The following is a 21627-nucleotide window of genomic DNA, read 5'->3' as shown; positions in this document are numbered from 1 at the left end:
AAAGGGCTTATGGCCGGGAGCAATTAGTATTTTGTATAAGTAAAATGAATTTGTAGCATTAAGATATTGAATTGTTGCATTTACGACATACTCACAGAAGTTTGTTGCCATAGAACATACATGTAATATATATATTGCACAGAATGTGCAGGGAAAAAGTACCAATTTTATTGGTGTTTTAAATATCTCATAGATTGGAAAAATTTTATTTAGTAGGCTTTTTACTACGTGTTCTGTAATGTGTATCTAGTGGTTGACGATGTCTTCTCCATCTAGATGTAGTCCTGAGTGCCGTTATAAAAGTTGTGACGCGTAAGAATCGTCTCACACGTCCCTTCTCGTTCTAAATTTCTTTTTGTAAAATGTTGTGTTTTTTCTATACATATAATAAAAACTAAATTTTATTTATTGAAAAAAAAAATGTAAGTTAAGCATTTTATGCAAAGCAAACTGGCAAAAAACTACTCGATAAATCGATAATGTTACAATCCAGAGAGCCCCTTTATGAAGGGCCTATCGATTCGAATCAGTCGCTTACCGAGCTTCGTGGCAAAAATATCATGCAAGTACTTTTCATGGGCAAGGGGCAGCAATTGTATCAAAACAAACTACCATATGGAGTCCATATGGTGAACGTGGCTGCTGGTGTGTCCATCTTTCGTCCTCCGCTCTTTGAGCGCGATCTCGTCCCCTATGGGTTGCCGACAAGGATAAGCTCTTCGAGACCTTTCATGTCACTATCTTTGCCGACGTATGCAACATGCTCATCAATCAGTTGGGCTGGACAGCGCTACCAGGCCCAAAGACCACTGTCCTCACCTATTGCGGAAACGATGGGTAGGAGTGACTGCAGCTGCCCCTGCAAGTAACTGAGTACGATATGGATCTGGAGCTGAGCAATAACAATTTTACTCTCCTCTCGCACTCACGATAAAAACATCCATATCCCCACCCCATATGCTCTGTTCGAAAACTAAAATTAAAAATGTCATAAACCAACTTTCATTTGCTTTCAAAGCATTGGCGTTTCAAGTGTTCGAGAGGAAAAGCTTTCACTTTTCCAGATGAGAAGATAAGGGGCGTCGACTGCTGGATCCCTTACCCTGAGATCAGGGTTCTGCAAGTCTATCAGTCTATAGCATGTTCAATCTTTTTTTTCAATGTTCTTTGTTGATACGTGATATGCCGGATATACCATTCGCTGATTATAGCTTTTATGATCACACGAGTTGCTTTTTAAATACAACTGATGATCCCCCACTCCACCCTCTCTCTCATTGTCTGTTATATCCCCAAGTCAATTTCTGATTGATACAATGGAGCTTTTGGTTCTTTGGGTTCCCCCTGCTTGTTTATTCAGCGCTAGAAAATAAAGCAAAGCAGAATAGGCACAAATATAAAGAAAAACAAATGTACACACATATAGACATATAGACATACATTGTATGCACGTATATACATTTGTATGTATGTATATGTACATATGTACGGTCTATATGGAAGGTCAATATCTACACCCACAAAAATAAAAGCGTCGAAACAAAAACAAAAATGAGAGCCAAGAGCGTTCCGCTCTCTTGTTGTCTCTCTAAAGTTCTCTTTATGCACGGATACAAATACAGAAACAGATACAGGAACGGGGCTGAGATAGAGCTTTGGTATATCACTTTCAGATACGGATGCTGTGTGCTCCCGTTTGAACGCAGCGGGCAAGCAGAGCGGAAGAATTCTCGTTAGCTTTCTTATTCTATCTGCAGAGACTCGACTGTATTCACTTCACATCCTTCTATATTTTCCGCTCGTTCGCATTGTTAAACGTTGTCTCTTTCGTGTGTTTCGTGTGTTTCTTGTTTCTGTTGTACTCGTATTTATATATATATCGCGTTGATTTCGATGTTTGTCACTTCGTACGTGATCAATCCGCACGAAAGTACGAGTGCATATTCATACAAATGTGTACATACAAATACATTTTTTGTTGTCGCGACTTCGTGTGCGGTGGGTGTCGGTGGGGCAGCACAATAGCATAACAAACCGAATGGTGCAGAGTGGCGTATACGTGTTGCACTCAAGTGACAGTGCGGGTAATGCAAGTTTACTCCCATCACCCCTCGTACTTGTCTTCTTTTTTTGGTGAGAGAAAGAGCTTTCAAAGAAGTGTAAGCTTTCAAGTAAAATTGTTTAAACTATCCCCATGAAGCGATCTCGCAGATAGTAGATAGATGGTATATGAGAGATGTCCCAATACCTGTCCAACACCTGGCTGGGGGCTGAGTTTTGCATGGCATTTATGACGTCTCTTCTTTCCATACATACACATTGTATATTGTACAGTTGTATCCACAGCTATAGATATATTTATGCACATTTATATGGTAGGATCCATAGATAGAGGGAGATAGAAATAAAGATGGAGAAAAATAAAGAGACCGCAAAATCATACAGTCCATTTTCGCTGTGTTTTTCGGGGCATTAAAACAAAATCATTTCCCTACGAAATATTTTTTATTGTGTGTACCAATGCGGAATGTGTTTATAGAAGAGAACGCCAGTCCAGTAGTCTAGTGGTCCAGTATCCAATGGGCGCAGCATTCGAAATACGAAAAATTCACCATCCAATTTCCCATTTTTCACCAATCCCCGGATTTGCCTCCACCGCTCACTCAACCCTCCCTTAACCATCGACAAAATTGTTTCTGATTTATCAATCAATACATTACATTATTTTTGTTCTATGTGTGTGTGATTTTTTTATTGTTCGAAGAGCGAGGCACGTGCTAAAAGTTCGGGCTCTCCTTTGCAGCCGATCATTCAGTGATCAGTCGGTAATATCGAAATCGGGGGATCGAAACGCCGTATAAGTGTACACTTAGTGTCATTTCCGATTCCACACTCGGGAAAAACTCATGAACCAGCAGCTGTGGAAGCAACCAAAAGCTGAATGGATCTTCGGTTTGCTTGGATATCAGTTCCTTAGGGTTGAGATCTTTGCATTCGCATGTATTTATGTTCCAATACTTGGGCACTGATCAAGGTCATAAACGTTAAACTGTTTATGTTTATGTTTTCCCTTTTTGTGAAAATTGTAAACTTAAGGGAAGACAATTTTTTGACTCATTAAGCTTCCAATCCTGCCTTAAAATGTTTATGCACTTGCATTGAATAATTTTTTTAAAACTAAACTTGGCCAATTTTCAATCAAAATTTAACCATGAGGCACTTATGTACATACGACTGTACATACATTCTTATGTTCTTACATATCTGTACATGCACATATGCTCATATGCGCCGCTTGATCGGTGGCCATGCCGTCCCCATGGCAGGATCCAGTGTTCCGAATTTAACAAAACATTGTATATAATTAAATTTTATTTTAATATTGGAAGGTTTTTTTGTATGTTTCTTTTATTTTTATTAATTCGCCGCCTACTCGTCATAAACCTGAACGAACATTTAACAGAAAACGGACTCAAGCTACACATCCAGCTTTACCTGGCACAATTTTCGAATTGGAAATACACAAGATGATGTTCACTCGCGCCCAAGTACGCAAGCAGAAGGCTAACACTAGCAGCCAGCGACCACGCAGCTCTGGAGGATCCTCGCGGCATCAGGGACTTCAAAATCATGAGGTGAGAGCTCGCCCATAGGTAAGGCTATTGGAACAAGTGTCAGAGGGATCCATGGCCAAGCCAACCAAGTTAAGCTAGCTCCAATTTTATATAAAATCTCTCTTTGTCTCCTCTTTCAGACCCGCTATAAGCTTAGCTCGACCAGCAGCAGTGGAGTCGGCAGCGGAATGAGTGGCAGCAGTGTCACAGGCGGAGCACGACGCGATCGGGACAGAGACAGAGATAAGGGCAGAGATTACTATGGCAAGCAGCATTCCTTCGAGCTACCACGCCAGCACTCGAAAGAGGAGGGCTATTACCGGGATAGGGATCGAGAAAGTGGAACCAGTGGATGTGGAAGTGCTGGACCCGCTTCCTTTGGCGGCGCCGCTGGTGGTCTTACAGGTGGCGTTTATGTGGACAGACGAACGCGTCCAAGGAGCATCACCAATCGGCGTGGAGCCATCAAGCATCAGAAGTGAGCTTCATTGCAATCCACATCAAATAGAATACGCAATGAATCACTCATTCTTTTATATATGATTAGAACCCATGATATCAATGGCCATCGATTTGTGGCAAAGTTTTTTCGTCAGCCCACCTTTTGTGCCTTTTGCAATCTGTTTCTTTGGGGCTTCGGCAAGCAGGGATATCAGTGCATCAGTAAGTGCCATTGTTCTCTCGCTGGCCTGGATAATCTGATTTAATTTCTCTCTTATCCGCAGTCTGCCAGACGGTCGTCCACAAGAAGTGTCATGAGAAGCTGTTGGGCAAGTGCTCTGGTTCCGTCTTCACCTCTGCCAGCACTATTGTAGGTCTATTCATGCCACGAAACCCTCTTTCCCGCTGGCATAATCAGTGCTTCTCCTCCTCCTACTTTCCACTATTTAGCTGCTCCGAGAACGGTTCAAGATCGATATGCCGCACCGGTTCAAGCCGCACACATTCATGTCCCCGACGTTTTGCGACCATTGCGGCTCATTAATGGGCGGCTTCTTTATCCAGGGTCTCAAGTGTGAGGGTGAGTCCATCCGATTCCGAACAGAATCATATCACATTAGATATAAAATCATATTACTCAATGCGATTTATTGGTTGCTCGAGCTTTTGCCAGGTGGAACCATCTGGTGGCCAAAAGTATGTCTAAGAGCTTTCTTTCCCTCGAATAGGGCTTTACGCTCCGCTGACATCTTTCAATGAAACGTAGCGGACAAAAAAAGTTTTGAAATACTGGGATATTCAGGGTCGATAATGGGAAATAACTAACTACAATTCAAAACGTCTGTAACCTCATGCAAAGTTGAAAAGCATATCTACATTGAATAATACTCCAACAAAAATTATTAAGTCATAAACTATTTCAGATATTGAAACGGAATGTAATTTTATGTATTTATGTAAGTTTTAAAATACATCAAATGTACACATGTGCATTTACAAACATATCTTTGTATGTCCATACCTATGTATGTATGTATGTACAGTCATGTGAAATATAATAAGGTCGTTGGCCTTACTTTAGCAAATGCTCTGCAAAATGTCTATTTTCTGAGTTGATTTATGTTTGCACTAAATAAAGTAAAAGTAAACGAGAAGAAACGTGTGAGACGCTTCTTACGCGTTACAACTTTTATATCCGGTACTCAGTACTACATCTGTACCTCAGCGGGTTTTTGTCAAGTTTTACATTTGATCTTCATCTGTCATCTACATTTACAACACTTTTCGCGCCAACACGCTCATTTAGCTCGCCCCCCTTCCCTAGAGCCATACACTGCATTGTCGTGGCAAAGGCAGAGGAGCGGTAGAGACAGAGGCCGCACACTGCAGAAGCAGAGTGTGAATGAGAGAATGTGAAAAAAAACAACAAAAGCTGCTGGACAAGGTGGATTTATCCACTGCAAATTAATTTCTTTATTGTGGCAATAATAATAATGATCCAATCGTATGATAGATATGGTCATTCCCCACGGAATGGTGTTTTTAGTTAAAATTAATCTTAAAAATTGTAGCTTTGGGAGGTTTTTGCCCTTTTGCGGGGCCGGAAGGAGGCTCATTTTTTAAATACACTTGAAGCAATGAGAGCATACAGCCATCTGGATGCAAAGTTTTGTGACTCTAGCTTTTATAGTCTCTGAGAGATAGACAGATAGACATGGCTAAATCGACTCTGCTATTGATGCTGATCAAGAATATATATTCTTTGTGGAGTCGGAAACGCTTCCTTCTGTGTGTTACATATTTTCTCCACAATTACAATATACCCTATACCCTCTTCGAGTACCGGGTATAAAAAACCCAAGAGTAATGGTAAAAAAAATCAAAAAATTTTGTTGTCGATTTGATATAGGCTTTGGCTGTGTAAAATATTAGGGACACCCAAAACAACACATTTATTTTGGTTTGGTCTTAAACTATTAATAGTATTACATTTCAGTAGTTTTATAAAACAATCCAAAAAGCTAAGTTCAGGCTAGGGATAGGAAGGACGAGATTTAGATATTCTAAAACAAACGAGAAGGGACGTGTGGGACGCTTTTTACGCGTCACAACTTTTATACCCGGCACTCAGGACTACATCTGCACCTTAGGGGTGTTTTGTCAAATTTTAAATTTTTTCTTCATCTGTCATCTACATCTACAACACTTCTCGCACCAACACGCTCCGTTAGCTCGCCGCCCATCCCTAGACCAACACACTGCAGACTCGAGGAGGAGGCAGATGAATTTCTTCATTCTGGCTATAATAATGATAAGATCGAATCCCATTTGGTGATCTGATAGATATGGCCATTCCATACGGAATGGCGTTTTTAGTTTTAATTTATTCATTTATCTTCAAATATCTTCAATCAAAAATTTGATATTATTGTTGTACCGTTCCACGTGGGGTTTTTTACTTTTATTTTATGGAGTGCAAACATCAGACATCAAACTGCAAGTTAAGAAAATTTAAGATCACCTCAAATTCCTGCAAATCGACATAATCAAAGTAATCAAATCGAAGTAAGACCATCTGTCCTTATTATTTTTCACATGACTGTATACCACATTTATAGTAATGTACTAAGTTATTCACTCATATGTTTTCGTGAAAGTTATAAATGCTGTTTACCATATATTGCTCTTCATGAGTGCGGCAATGTGAATGAGTACAAAAAAAAAATATTGTTCCAAAATAAAATTCGTATAATAAGAGTTCAGAAAGAAGCTCAATGATATTTCCACATTTCCTTTGTTGTGTACCTAAGTTGGCAGTTTATTTATTAGTCCAACTTAAAGATTATATTCATAAATGTGTATATATTTCATACTCCATGGACCAAAACACCTTAAATATCAAGGAATATCTACACGCTCTTACTAATTTGACCTAAGAGCCATAACAATTTCGAATATTATGAGTAGGGCTCCTATTTAGTCTTGTTTATCGACCAAACGGAATCCGTTTGTTTCGTATTTGGAATTGAAAGAGAGAGCAAAGGTTATAGAAATGTTTTTACATACATACATACATATTTACATATGTAACTATTATAGTGTGTGCCACGACAAGATATAATACTCGTCCATATAAATTTACATAAAAACATACATACATATGAACACAAGTACATATATAGGTATAGCAACCAAAAATAGCGCAATACTCGCACAATTTACGGATGCATTTTTCGCCGCTTTTTGTATGACGAAATGCTCGTGGAGACTTTCACTTGCTGTGCGTGATTGAGGCGGAAGTGACCCCAATTAATCTGAATAAGCTTTATACAGATTAACGGCCAGATAGGCGGAATGCATTAGAAATCAATTTATTGCGACTTTACCAACACAGAGATACCAGAAAAAAGAAACATGGCTAAGCAAAAAAGACAGAAGGAATGAGCGATCTAGGAATGCGAGAAACTAATATCGGTGCCCTATAATGGATAAAGCTTGGGCGGATGCTTACCGAATGGAATCTTTACTGGAATCTCTGCCGAGATCTACGGATTCTTAAATGGGAATCGGATCCCATCTATTGTAAAGCAACGACCATAAGAGCCGGCAGTGTCTTGTCCAGTCTTATAATACCCTGGCCCCAGGGTTCTACAACAACCCGTATGCCATCTAGTGCATACCCCAGTGGCATACCCTGGCAAGCGATGCAAGCAAATATTCTACAGAGGTCTGGGCACGGCGAGTGCAGCGTCCGACATGACAGGAATGCAGGCGTAAAAATATCCCATACAAATATCCCCAAGTCTGCTCGCTCCCTCTTTTCACTTTTGAGACTATAAATCGCAAAGATTAAGTGCTGGGACGGCAACTGCAACAGCAACAAACATACAGAATATAATAAAAACTTGCGGTCCATGCTGCAGCAGTTCTATTTCTAGTGGTTTGGCGCTATCCGACTGTCACCCGTGATGCCCCGTCTCCTGATGTCTGCACTCGAGTCGCCCCGCTACTGAGTATGTATTTTGCGGAACCAAAAAGCGTCACCTACGCCGCCATCCTACGTGCGGCATTTCTGGCATTTGCCATTATTTTAATTCGTCTAAAGTAAGGTAGATGCGACATCTATGCAACATGCAACGACATAAATTACAGATATCCACAATTTGGAATGTATTGGGTATTGAGGATATATTCTCTTTCTATGCAGACATACATTTGTACATATGTATGTATTGTATGCAAATGCACATAACGTATTTTACTCTATCTTATCTTATCCCAATTTGGGTATTTAAATAAAAAATTGATTTTGTAAGTTCCATACACATATGTATCTGCAAAAATGTTCGATAAAATGTATGTACATATTTACTTACATATGTACATATGTATGTCATAATCATTAGCGGGTATCTCATGGTCGGCGTAATCCTAATCATTAGCCAGATCGTTCTAACTTATTTTCGGTTTAGGTTTATTTTTCTCATGCTTGGGGATGAACAAATTTAGCAAAACATCTTCAGAGCAGGTGCAATAAACAAGCAGATCGATGATCGGTTAGATATTGTACAATCCCTGTAGTCGTATCGCTTAAAACATTAACGCCTATCAAAAAATATTGTACTGTCCGCCCACTGAGGGGTAGTTCCCTGCTGGCAGTGGATATGGATGGATAAAAGACTATGGTGTATTTTCGTGCGAATTTATAGTTTCTATTGTTCCGGCAATCATCAGGCATCGTTGAATACAAATTTATACATGTCTTAGCTAATTATTCACACGCTTTCATACAGTCTCCCCCTTTGGGGTCAACTTGTCTGTACTCATACGTTAAGTGCTCTTGGCGTCTACCACATTGAGCTCTCGGTGTGTCTCTCTCTCTCTCTTTTCTAGGAGGCTCTGGCTCTTTCGCTTTTACTTTCGCTGTGCGAAAACTAGGGAAAACCATTTCTATCAAGACAAACCTCCGAAAAAATGTTTATGTTTTTCGAAATTCGAATATGCTCGCCTTCGTGTATTATTTATGGCTGCGTGTTTGTGCCGGCGAGGGGCATATTTCGAAATTGGCAAGCACACGGTCAGTGGTGATGTGTGTGTGTTGGGAGAGCATCAGAGATATAGCTGCCGAAGAAGACGATGATATGTGCCTGTGCCTCTGCCCATGCCTGTACACCATATAGACACACCACACACACCTCAGATGATGCTGATCTGCTTCTGTCTGTCATCATCGGCGAAGTTAGCCTCCGACAGAGTCTCTCTCACACACATGCTCGCAGAGATATGGACTTCGACATGGGATTGGGGTGTGAGTGTGCCCGTTTGTGTTGTGCTGTGCTGTTTTGTGTTCGAGTGTGACCGTTTCTCTACTTGTGTGTGTGTGTGTTTATGTGTGTGGTGTGTGTGCGCGATCAGGAATCGACTCCGGCGAGGCGCTTCAAGATATTTTTCGATGCTCTTCACATTTCAGTAGTTTCCCTTAATGCGTTCGGCTCGTCGAGGTGGTGGTCAGGTGGTCCTCATATTTTTTTCTGGTTAGTTTTGCGGATACCCTCTGCGAATAACCACCCCCTCCCAGCACTTATGGTGTCATACGATCAGTGCGGTCTGATTGCAGTGCTTTGCGGTGCAGTTCGATGGAGGGGACTGACAGCGGTATGGTGCGGTGATTCTTCCATCCAAAATCCGAAAATCGAAAGATAAACTTTGTTCCACGAACATTGGAAAAAACGTGTCCGTCGCGAACAATAGCAATACAAAATAAAAGAAAAAATATTAGAACGCACCAAAATTTCAAGAAATTTATTCGTGGACAAATATCGCTCGAAAATCGCAGGCAGGCGACTCGTGAGCTCTTACGTCATGCCGAGAAACTTATCTACTACATCAACATATATACACACATTTATCTATTTCTATATGGCACATGCGGGGCAAAGCCAATAATATGTGAACATTAGATCAGGAAGAAGACTACAAAGAGATATTGAAATCGCCATTCCAATGCTATTGATTATACTGAAAATTCGAATTAGATTTCTGGTTTAGTTTGTCTTGACCTTCAGCTATAGACATTTATATATGTATGTATGTACATATGTATGTACAACTTGGAATTTATATTCCATCTAGATCTCATTTTATACAGCATTTTATTCGATATATGAAAGAGGTTATTGCTTCAACTCTCTAAACATGTTTACTTTGTTTTTACATCACTTCTAGTTTCCTTTTACTTTCGAATATGTTTATCAGTCCACTCAATCAATTCACTCATTCAATGGTAGAGCATTTTAATATCTTTCTAAACAATTACCATTTACAATTGCAATGAAATGATTTTAAAAGATCTAATTTTTTTTAGAATCATTTTACCACTTCCTTTTGGTTTTAGTCGGACTGGCTGGGAATTGCATCTTTTTGTCAATTAAGCTATAATTAATGTGCTGCCCCGCGCTAGTGATGGTAGCCGGTAATGCCAAATGCTGGCATATTATGACAGCAGATTTGAAATTTCTAAAAGTTGTATAATTATACGGCAAGAGCATCCAAAAAAACGAACAGGCAGAAGGGAGAACCGAAACTCAGAAATACGTACATACATACATACATATGTATTTGTACACACATAGGTATACATATATATATTTAAGTCAGCGTTAACCGGTGAAAGAACAGCCTGAAGTGCCCACAAATTTCTAGGTGAATCGTTCTACATATTTCTAGATGCATACATATGTACATATATGTATGTATGTATGTATGTATGTACCTACATACATACATATGTTTATACGTTATATTGCCAAAGAAATTGTAAAATTGTGCCCAATGAAGTATTAACAAAACCCCGAGACAAATTAAGTTCGTTTTGGCTGCTTCAATCAAATCGGCTTAGTTGGATAGATAAAAATAGTTAAACATTAACAATACTGCTAACATCATAGCAGTTGCTGTGTGGCAATCTGTGGCAGATAAATATAGAAGAGAAAAGTCCCAGTCTACCAAAGATCTGAAACGCAAATTGCCCTTTAGGAATAGATACCTTGAGTGTGTAATTACGTGATATTTTATTTAAAGTTACTCCCACCCGGTTAAACGATATTTTTAGACAGCAAAAACAGCGGTAAATAAACAAACAAAAAACAAAGAAACTAAAACGAAAGAAGTCGCAAATAATTTTGGGAGATATTCCGGTGTGAATAGTGTTCCGTTTGTTTGAATTGTTGTTTCGTTGCCCCGCCGAGTGCCCCAGAAAGATGCCCCTGTACTCTGACTCCACCAACTACTACTACAGCGGTGGCAGCAGCCAGCTGTACTCTCCATACTACAGTTCCAGTTCCGGACTGGGGCTGAGCGGCGTTGGATCAGGAGCCGGATCCAGCTACACGTCCAACTACAATCGCTCGTATCCGGGCAGCTATATGGTGCCCCTGTCGCCGTCTTCGCCGCGATCCCCAATCAGCTACTCGAGCGGCAGCACTGCCAGCTCCCTACATAGCCTGGGATCGCGCTACCAACCGAAGCTGACGACTATCACGGAGAGCTCGGGTCTGGTTGGACGTCATGCCGGCCACAGCAGCCTAATGCCCCTCACCCGGATACAGTCGCCCAAGTTTGTTTCGAGCCCCACACACACCTATAGCCACAGCTGCGCCAACAGCAGCAGTCGCTATATACCGCCACGACCAATAGCCATCAACACGGCGGACATCGATGTGAGTTCTTCCCGGTATCGGAGGCCTGCGTCCTCGAGCCGCAGCACTGAGAAGGAGGAAAGGGATAGGGGGAAGGATAAGGAAAAGGAAAAGGAAAAGGAAAAGGAAAAGGAAAAAGAAAAGGAGAGGGAAGAGAAATTCAAGGTGAAAGTGGATCTGGCACATAAGGAAGAAACTTCTTCTGCTACTATGGAGGCCCAGCAGTCCGTCCCAGAAAATCGACAGCCCCGTCGCTCTACCATAAGACGCAATCGAGCCGTGGTACGGCTCTCCACTGTCCGAAGAAAGAGCAAGGAGCGCACAGGAACCTCCGCCGAAAATATTTTGGCTGCCAAAGAAGAGCAGAGGTCTACCGCGGAGCACCAGTTCCGAGATTTGCCGCCTGCGACCGAGCCGAGTCTTAGCTGGCGACAGAAGCTGGCCGATGACCTGGCCGCATTTCCCACCGTCAGCAACAAGAAGTCGCCAGGAGAGCTTCTGAGGGAGCGTTTCTTCATCCGCGAGGACAAGGATCTGGAGGAGCAGCAGCAAGAATTAAGGCCCATTCGGATACCAGTCCTGGAGATAACCCAGCCACATCCACAGCTACAGAATGTCAGTGAAGGCCTGGCTCTGGAGAAGAAGGAAAACACGCAGTTAACAGAGGAAATTGAAGAGGGAAACGAGGAGAACGAACAGGAGATTCAGCAGAGAATCCGTCGACTTAGCCTTGTTCAGTGCCCGACCTTCCACGATATCTGCGAGGACATTTCCTCGGATAAGATCGACGACGATCTGAATGCCGGAGAGCTGCGACGCCGTGCCTCTATCATCCAGGAGCAGGAGCAGGAAATACTCAACAAGCTGCAGAAGTCAAGCTCCGGCAGCTTTCAGTTGATTCACTTGGAGCGGCGATCCAGCCACGACAGTACCACGGCTGACGAGTCGTCAAGCGGACATCGTCGCAGCTCCAAACAGCGCAAGAAAAGCAAGAAGCTGCGCCACAAGATCACGGCAATTGTTGAGGTGCAGAATGCACCAAGCGCGGCTCAGCTGGAGCACATGCCCAGTGTTCTGGAGCTGAACGAGGACAGTGTCACGACGATGCCGCTGCAGACAGCCAACTCCGCCCCTGCATCCACATCGAGCTCCACCCACAGTTCCAGTCCCAAGCCGAAGTTTACGGTCAACGTGGAGGTGGAGGAGCATAGCCAGATACACAAAATATTTAAACTACCCAAGAAAAAAACAGTTCATAAGCCAGCAGAGTCCCAGCAGGATGTTCAGGTGGAGATTGCCCTGCCCGATGGATTTATGAAAGCCGCCCCCAAGCCAGCCAAAACATCGCCACTGGAAAAGCGGAAGGCGGTGCCACAGCAACAGAAACAGATGCCGGAGCAGCACGTGAATGTGGCTCAGGTATTCACATTCGATGAGGCAGCAATTCAACAGGCACAGCCTCCGGAGACCAAGGTTGAAGGTGTGGCCACTCCCAAGCCCATTCGGAAAGTCATCAGGAAATCGGAGAGCGGTGATGACTTCTGGTCGCAGATCGGTTCACGGGAGACGCTCTACATGACCAATCGCAAGAAGGCAATTACAGAAAGACAAGAGAAGGTCCAAGAAGAGAGTGGTGAAGTTAAAGAGCAGCTTCAGTCAAAAAGTACACCAACGACACCAAAGCTTAAGTCAGAGCTTCTTATTGAGCTCAAGACAACTTGTGTAAGTACAGCAACATGTGTTAGGACAATTACAACAACAGCACCAAAGATTACAGCAACGGCGCCACAAATATCCGCAGCTAAAACCATTCTGAGAGAGCCAGAAAGCCCACCAGATGTTTTAAAAAAAATATATTCAACAGAAGGAGAAATATTATCAGGCGTCGAAGCTAAAAATACTTCACCAATGACAACACTAACATCAAAGGCAACAACTGCAACAAAAGATCCTAACAAATTATCATCAACAATTACACAAGATTCGCCAATAACAGTTCCACCTGAATTGACAATCGTAGCAAAATCAACAGATTCCCCAGTGGCTACTCAAACAGCGACCGCAGCAAAAAATGTACCACTCAAAAAATGTGCAAATGCTGTAACTACGATAGATTCAACCAAAGAAAAACTAACAAATACAGCAAAAACCGATTCACTATTACAAAATTCAGCACAATCCATAGATTCACCAACTTATAATTCTCCTATAATATCAACAACACAACCAATAAAAGATTCGCCAACAATCCCCGTACCACCTACGGAAGACAAAAAATCAACACCGAAAACCACGAAGAATTCACCCACATCAAAGTTGAAATTTTCAATAACTTCAACAGAAAACGCACAATTAACAGCTATGATAACAGCAAAGACGCTAACAAAACAAGAGTCGCCAACAGCGGCAACACCAATAACAACAACAACTAAAGCAACAGGAAAAACTACATCGCCAGAGGCTAAGATGCTGGTATCTGGCAACGCTGCACAGACGGGCATCCAAGTTGTCATGACAACGACAAATGCTGTGGCAAAATCTGCAACAGCTACACAAGCGACGGGAGGGCCAAAAATAAATAGCGGGCAATCGGCCAAGTCACCTGAACAACAACAGGCAACAACAGCGGCAGCCGGCGCCGTCGTCGTCGCAGTGCCAGTCCTAGTGGCAGCCACGAAATTAGATAAAACAACGCACAAGGAACATCATCAGCGACAGCAACCAGCAGAAGGAGCTACCGCCACAGAAATGTTGAGACAGCCAACGGAAATAAAACCGAAATTGACGGAAGTCGTTGAGATAACGGAAAAGTCAAAGGTCCCATCACCGAAAACGACAAAGCCAAAAAATGCCGGTAAAACAAATAATGCGGTAAAAAAGAAGGCAGCCTCACCAGCCACTGCAGCTACAGGAGCAGCAGCACCAGCAACAGCTGATAGCAATGTGACCCCAATCAATGCCGATCATTTTATAACGCTGGCCCCGACAAAGGCGGCCAAAACATCGCCAGGGAAGCAGCAACACCAACAGCAGCTGCAACAACCACAGGCGCAATTGGTGGCCACAAATGCGTCATCGCTGGCGGCAGTCGCTGCAACGACAACGCCTACAACAATGGCCGCTGCCACTGCCACTGCAGAAACAGCAAGAACAATAGAGCTGTCTGTTGCCAGTGTTGATGTTGCGGCTGCAGTCGCTGGGATCGGGATCGAGATCGAGATCGGCATCGACACCGACATCGGCGATGACCGAAGCGGCGACGGCAACGCCAACAGCTGTGGCGAAGGCGTCGGCAATAATTTATCAAAGTTTGCAACAGTATCGAATTTGGCACAGTGTCTGCGAGACGTTGATGCCGAGCTCGAGGACTATATACCATCGTCAGCGGAGAATAGCGACGACGACAGTTCGGACGATTACTCCAGCGCGGCCGGTTGTGCGAATCTGAGCGCCAGCATGAAGAAGAAGCAGCGCAAGGAGAAAAAGAAACAGAAGGCGAAAGGGGCAGCGGCAGCGCCACCCCGTTTCGATCCCCACAAGAAGGTCAAAATCGATACGACCAACAAGTGCTACGTAAAGGAGGAGGCGCCCCGGTATCCGCTTGTGGCCACGCCACGGCCCCTGTGGAAGCGCGAGAAAATCGTCTACTCCGACGAGAACACCGACGACGAGAGCAGCGAGGATGGGAGCGAGGCTACCGCTGGCTCTCTAGACGAGGACACTGATGATGAGAGCGAAGAGTGCAGCTCCTCCAGCAGCAGCGCCAGCTCCGAGGAGTCCGAAACGGCGGCCACCAGCAAGAGGAGAACGGACGAGGCCGATAGAGAGACGGCGGCTGCCGTTGCTGAGGGCAGCAACAGAACAGTCACCTCAGCGGCGACTCTAAGCGTGGGGGCGGCATCCACTTCGACGTCCAGCTCGCCATCGATCATACGGATGAGCACGTGCAGCAATGATTCCGGCTTCGAGGGCGGCACAGCACCCTCCAGTCCCAAAAAGATGCTAGGTAAGGATCCATGGTCTCCCAGACCCACTTGGGGGGTTCCCAGAACGATCCGAACAGATCCCTGACAAAAAAGACTTCTCTCATACTTTGTCCCCGCCCCTGATGGTCACTTGAGTGTGGCTCGTGTTGCCTTTGGGTCACGGCGTACAAGTATTGGAAATGCCAGAAATTTTCTTTCATTTTCAGAATACTCTTAGACACACATCGGAAAATGTATAGAAAATCGATATAGATACAAGTATTCTCGTGTAGGTACATGTAGATAGAGACTTCAGGCATGCGGGCTATGCCGTAGAAGAAGAAACAGTGCAAAAAAAATATAAACAAGCCTTTATATATAGAGTTTAGTATACGGATCTGACTGCAGCGTTTCAGCATAATGCGGTCTGTAAAAACAATTCCCTGAATGCTCTGATCGGCGGAATACTATTCGAAATTGGCCGATCATATTCCTGACAGATCGCAAAGCATCCAGGAAAGTAAATGTCACATCTCTGGGATTCGATGGAGATGGTCACCATGGAAAAGGTTCAGTAGATGGCCCTTGTGGTTAACCATATCCTATGACAAGTTTGAATAAAAGAAACAAGTAGCTGTTTGTGTTTTCTGTTCTTTTTTCTCGCTACTAAATATTTTCAGAAAGAATAATTTTTGAAAGAAGTTTCGTATTTGTGAGCGTATTTGATTCAGGAGGAATTTAAAATTGTAACCATGCGAAAGGCACTGTTTAACTGTTAAATACAGTTGAACACATTTTATATTTGAACATGGTCCAGAATATGGTTTTGGATATTTCAGATTTACATCTTTCAGTTTTTAGGATTGATGTTCTGATATTGCTGCTGCATATTTTTTTACTGGTATTCTACGGTTTAGTTTTCTACTTGTTTTCCCTGTGATTTGCAATTTCTCAGATTTAGATCGGATTTCTAGGGGATTTGTATTCTTTCGGCATCGTTTCTAAGTAGTTTCTCAGTGCCCCGCATCAAATGAGCCATCAATTTTGATAATCTAAAACAATTCATCTACGATATAACGATATTTGTGATTATCCATCTGGATGTAACCAATCAACTTCCTGTATGCTTCGTTCGAATATTGCTTTATGTAAGTTGTGCAGAGCAATTCTTTGCCTTTGAATACTGTTCTATTCTGTTCCGTGCTTGCGTTCCTTCGTTTCCTTGATGCTAGTGCGAGAATTTGCCAGAGATCGAGTGCCAGAATATCCCCGAGAACGGTAGGAAGAAAGAATCGACAAGTTGGCATTTTACTTTTAGCCGAAAACAACAAATAAAAACAAATTGTTTAGGTCATCGTTTTGTCTGTCTTTGCCTCTCTCTGCCTCTGCTTTTTTCCTTTTTTCTCTTGAACGAAACACAATCACATATGAAGATGTACTTATGTATTTGTCTTGCATAAACATCTCCCCAATCTGCTTTCTTCACCAGCGGCATATAATAGTTAAGAGGTAGATAGACCATTTAACTGTTGTTTTCACTATTTTTCACTGTTGTTTTTTTCTATGGCAGTTATTTTTTTTTCAAGAATTTTCCAAACCTGTTATTTTTTTAGCCGTCTCTCCATATATTTTAATAAGTAATACCTACCAACGCCGAACTAATGCACCTATACACAAAAGATTAGAGGACATAGGATATAATTTTTATCTCGACTTTTCCTGAGTCTTTGAAGTCAAAAGAAGCTTTAGAAAGCTTAATATTTTCCAGGCGGTAAACTAAAACCACAAAGTGTTTGGCGAACAATATATGCATGTAGATGCATTCATCAGTTTTCCATAATGGCTTAGTTAATTAGAACCAAATGTAGGATACTTAAGTAAAAAAAAGAGCGCTACCAGATTTAAAAAATTCTTAAAACAAAGATCCGTCAAAGAAGAAAAAAAAATAATCATCAAACCATTTCTAAGCCCCAAATCTTTCAGAAAAAGCTAGTTTGGTTCGATGCGGAAGAATCTAGTGCTATATAAATATTTCCTTTGAATTGACTCAACTTTGAAAAATATCTATCACGCACTTCTTTGATGCTGCTTCGGATAATAAATATGTATTTACTTATACAGGGTGGAGGGTGTGCAATGACGTCTTTAATTAGTGTGAACAAAAACAACACTATTTCCGAGTCCACCCAAAACCTGGTGAATGGGGCCGATATTCCCATAGGCCGAAATCGATCGAGTCAAAAAGCATGCACCCAATAAATCGCATTGAGTAAACCCCTCCGCATGCCCCTCAAAACAACAATTTAATATCCATTTGTATGCAATTAATTCCCAACATTCTCTCCTCCGACCCAATACTATCCGATGCGATGCGTGCCTATACTATATCCAATCCCCAACCCGAATGCGAATCCGAAACGCACACGAACCAGAATGTGACGTGAATTGCCACAAGAAATGCGAACGGCTCACGGCCAATTTATGCGGCGTCAATCAGAAACTCATCGTAGAGGCGCTCACCTACGTGAAGCGAGGTAAACTACGGTAAAATCACCTCAGCAAACCACAGAACCCTGAAGGACATCAAATAACCAAAAAATTATAATAAAATATATTTTTTCAACCATTTTCTGGCATTGATTTTTCCCCAAGAGAGTAGAGCTGTGGATATGTGTGAAACTAAGATCCTCTCATCCACTATACGAACATTATTTAAATATATAGATTTCTCAGATAAGATAAAAGACAAAAGTGTTGTAGGTACGTTTAGGTATACATAGGTGCGGAAAAAAAATAAACTACTAGCGAAAGTCCAATGAAGAGTTCCTCGCAAAAGTAAGAAAGGCATACATACATGAAAGGAAGGAAAAGGAAAATAAAAAAATTTGCAAAATCAAAGTATATTGAATGATATGGTCTTATTCACACATTTTCACCGAAACGGTGGGCAATATTAATCAATATTATACACAAAACAAACAGATTAAAGTCCTAAAAGTACACTCTCGATTAATTAGGCGCCCGGGAAGCCCGCGACTCGCCCAGCACACCGCCCAGCCTGAATCCAGCCTATAAGATCGAGGCCGGTGATGAACACGATGGTATGGTGATCCTTTTAGTATCTTAATTATCTCACAGACACAATAAATACCATCGGTACAGTAGATAAATAGATAAGATCCACTCAAATGACCACCAGAAAAAACTCCCAAGCACCACATATGCTAAACTTTCTGTACTAATTTGTATCTTCAAATGACTTTAACTTACTTTTACTTCGATGCTGCTCTACTCTTTTCTATATTCGCTGTTGTTGCACAGAAACATCATATACATATTCACAATTCCAAAAATCCGGACGTTTCACTGCGCCAGCAACAGTAATACCTAGGTTTAAGAATTATTCGGTAGATGATTTTCACTTTCTCGCCGTTCTCGGCAAGGGAAGTTTCGGCAAGGTAAGTAACGCACTTTAAAATGTGTTTATCTACGAATTTTATTCTATACATTCATCCGTTTTCCATTGATTGGAATAGGTTCTACTGGCTGAGCTGCGTGATACCACATACTACTACGCCATCAAATGCCTGAAAAAGGATGTCGTCCTGGAGGATGACGATGTGGACTCGACGCTGATTGAGCGCAAAGTATTGGCACTGGGCACCAAGCACCCGTATCTGTGCCATCTGTTTTGCACCTTTCAAACGGAGGTAAGTACTTCTTGGTCGGGGTCATCCGCTTCCTGCTCGAATCCAGATTGTGATAATCGATGGAAAAAGTTTTGCGACGTGTATGTTATGTTACATATGTACATACATAAGCTATTCGTTTTGTTAGTGTTCTATTAAGCATCCGTGCTCGGATCAACTATTTGCTCCATTCGATCGGAGATACGACCCATCGGGGTCACCATCGCCCAGTGCGCTCATAGGTAAACACATAACCGATAAATAGAAATACAAATTGATCGATTAGTTTTGCCGTCTATAATTAGCCAGAGAAAAGGTAAAACGTTCTATAATTACTGCCTCTGTTTGTGACCATCGATTGGGGCACACGACGTCGGTCGGACATGACAGAGTCAGTCAGCTCACCATGTAGATCAGGGTGCCTGTCCGTCCCAGCTGTGCGTTCAATAAATTTCTGTTTCTATTCTACATCTTCATTTGATTCTGCATCTTGCATTTTGCATCGGCGTCTCTTGCATTGACACCGATTAGAAGGTATTTTAATTATTTATGACTTTGAGGATACAATCGATTGGGGGTCAGTGCGAACAATCTCTCTTTATCTCGAACTTTGTCTTTACCTCTCATCATGCTTTTAGAGCCACTTGTTCTTTGTGATGGAGTATCTGAATGGCGGTGATCTCATGTTCCATATACAGGAGAGTGGACGCTTCTCCGAGGAGCGAGCCCGATTCTATGGAGCTGAAATAATCTCTGGCCTCAAATTCCTACACAAAAAGGGCATTATCTACAGGTTAGCATCACATTTTGTACCGAAAATGGGTTATTGCTCTTTATTGTCTAATTACGTATAATTTAGGGATCTCAAATTGGATAACGTTCTGCTGGACTACGAAGGTCATGTGCGCATTGCCGATTTCGGCATGTGCAAATTGCAGATCTACTTAGACAAGACGGCCGACAGTTTTTGCGGCACACCCGATTATATGGCACCCGAAATCATTAAGGTGAAATAAGACCCATACCTTGTATTTGATAGATTTTTCGTAAAAATGTATTGATTGTTTTGCGTGCAGGGTGAAAAGTACAATCAGAATGTGGATTGGTGGTCGTTTGGTGTGCTGCTCTATGAAATGCTGATAGGTCAATCGCCGTTCAGTGGCTGCGACGAGGATGAACTCTTCTGGTCCATATGCAATGAAATTCCATGGTTTCCTGTCTACATATCCGCTGAGGCCACGGGCATACTCAAGGGGGTAAGCACGAAATCTTCTGATAGTATATATCCAGTCTAATTTCGTTGGTGTTTTTTTGCAGTTGCTGGAGAAGGATTATGCGAAAAGGATTGGTTCACAGTACAGTCCAGCTGGTGATATAGCCGAACACATATTCTTCAGGCCCATCGACTGGAATCTACTTGAGAGGCGGCAAATCGAGCCTCCCTTCAAGCCCCAAGTGGTAAGTGATTCGCAGCAATATACACTCGTAAAAGTAAAATATAATGTACTTATACTTTTGGTAATCTCTTTATTCTCGCAGAAACATCCCCTAGATACTCAATACTTTGATCGGGTATTTACTAGAGAACGGGTTCGGCTCACACCCATCGACAAGGAGATATTGGCCTCCATGGATCAGAAACAGTTCCATGGGTTCACCTACACGAATCCCCACATCACCCTGGACTAGATCTAGCCTCATCCTAAAAGAATATCTTAACTAATTCTTTAGAGAAACAGTATTTGTATATGTAAATATTCGATATGAAACAATATTGAAGCCATCCATAACGATGGGAAGCGGAGCCGAGCCACGAAGATGAAACATCTCGATGATCGAGAATAGTTTTCAAGAGGGTATAAATGTTAGGTTAACCCGAATATGAGAAATGGGCGCTGCCGATGCGACGTAGCTCTCTCGAGTATAATTCTAGTCAATTATCCATACATGTACCTATATCTAAGTCTATAAACTTTACTCTAATTGTACAGATATCCTTATCTCTATCATAGACGCGTTCACCCACAAACGCATACTATATTATACATACACATATGGGACATTTTTTTTTTTGGCAATGTTAATTTTTTTCCTAATTATAGTGATCCTTATCTCTATCATAGACGCGTTCACCCACAGACGCATACTATATACATACACATATGGGACATTTTTTTTTGGCAATATGAATTTTTTCCTAATTATAGTGACACACCGAAAA

General features: G+C 42.1%; 1 protein-coding gene across 6 annotated transcripts; it reads left to right on the top strand.

The window, feature by feature from the left end:
- Positions 1-3463: 3463 nt before the first annotated feature.
- LOC117581459 (putative protein kinase C delta type homolog) lies at positions 3464-21615 on the top strand. 6 transcript variants are annotated; one of them, XM_034268676.1, is made up of 14 exons: positions 3464-3635; positions 3755-4092; positions 4162-4277; positions 4340-4425; positions 4506-4635; positions 18150-18251; positions 18735-18818; positions 19039-19175; positions 19254-19427; positions 20045-20199; positions 20266-20413; positions 20483-20662; positions 20724-20864; positions 20946-21602. In XM_034268676.1, exons 1-14 carry the CDS (start codon positions 3528-3530, stop codon positions 21093-21095), a joined length of 2049 nt encoding a protein of 682 aa, XP_034124567.1. In that variant the 5' UTR covers positions 3464-3527; the 3' UTR covers positions 21096-21602. The 6 variants fall into 6 exon arrangements, with proteins under 6 accessions (XP_034124567.1, XP_034124568.1, XP_034124566.1 ...); XM_034268677.1 differs by lacking the exons at positions 18150-18251; positions 18735-18818 and having other exon boundaries at positions 3469-3635; positions 20946-21600; XM_034268672.1 differs by lacking the exons at positions 3464-3635; positions 3755-4092; positions 4162-4277; positions 4340-4425; positions 4506-4635 and adding an exon at positions 11137-15758 and having other exon boundaries at positions 20946-21615.
- The last annotated feature ends 12 nt before the right edge of the window (positions 21616-21627 follow it).

The sequence above is a fragment of the Drosophila guanche genome, unplaced genomic scaffold, assembly GCF_900245975.1.
Source record: "Drosophila guanche unplaced genomic scaffold, DGUA_6, whole genome shotgun sequence".
Classification (NCBI taxonomy): domain Eukaryota; kingdom Metazoa; phylum Arthropoda; class Insecta; order Diptera; family Drosophilidae; genus Drosophila; species Drosophila guanche.
The sequence above is the reverse complement of the archived record's forward strand: the minus strand, read 5'-3'. Positions and strand labels throughout refer to the sequence as shown.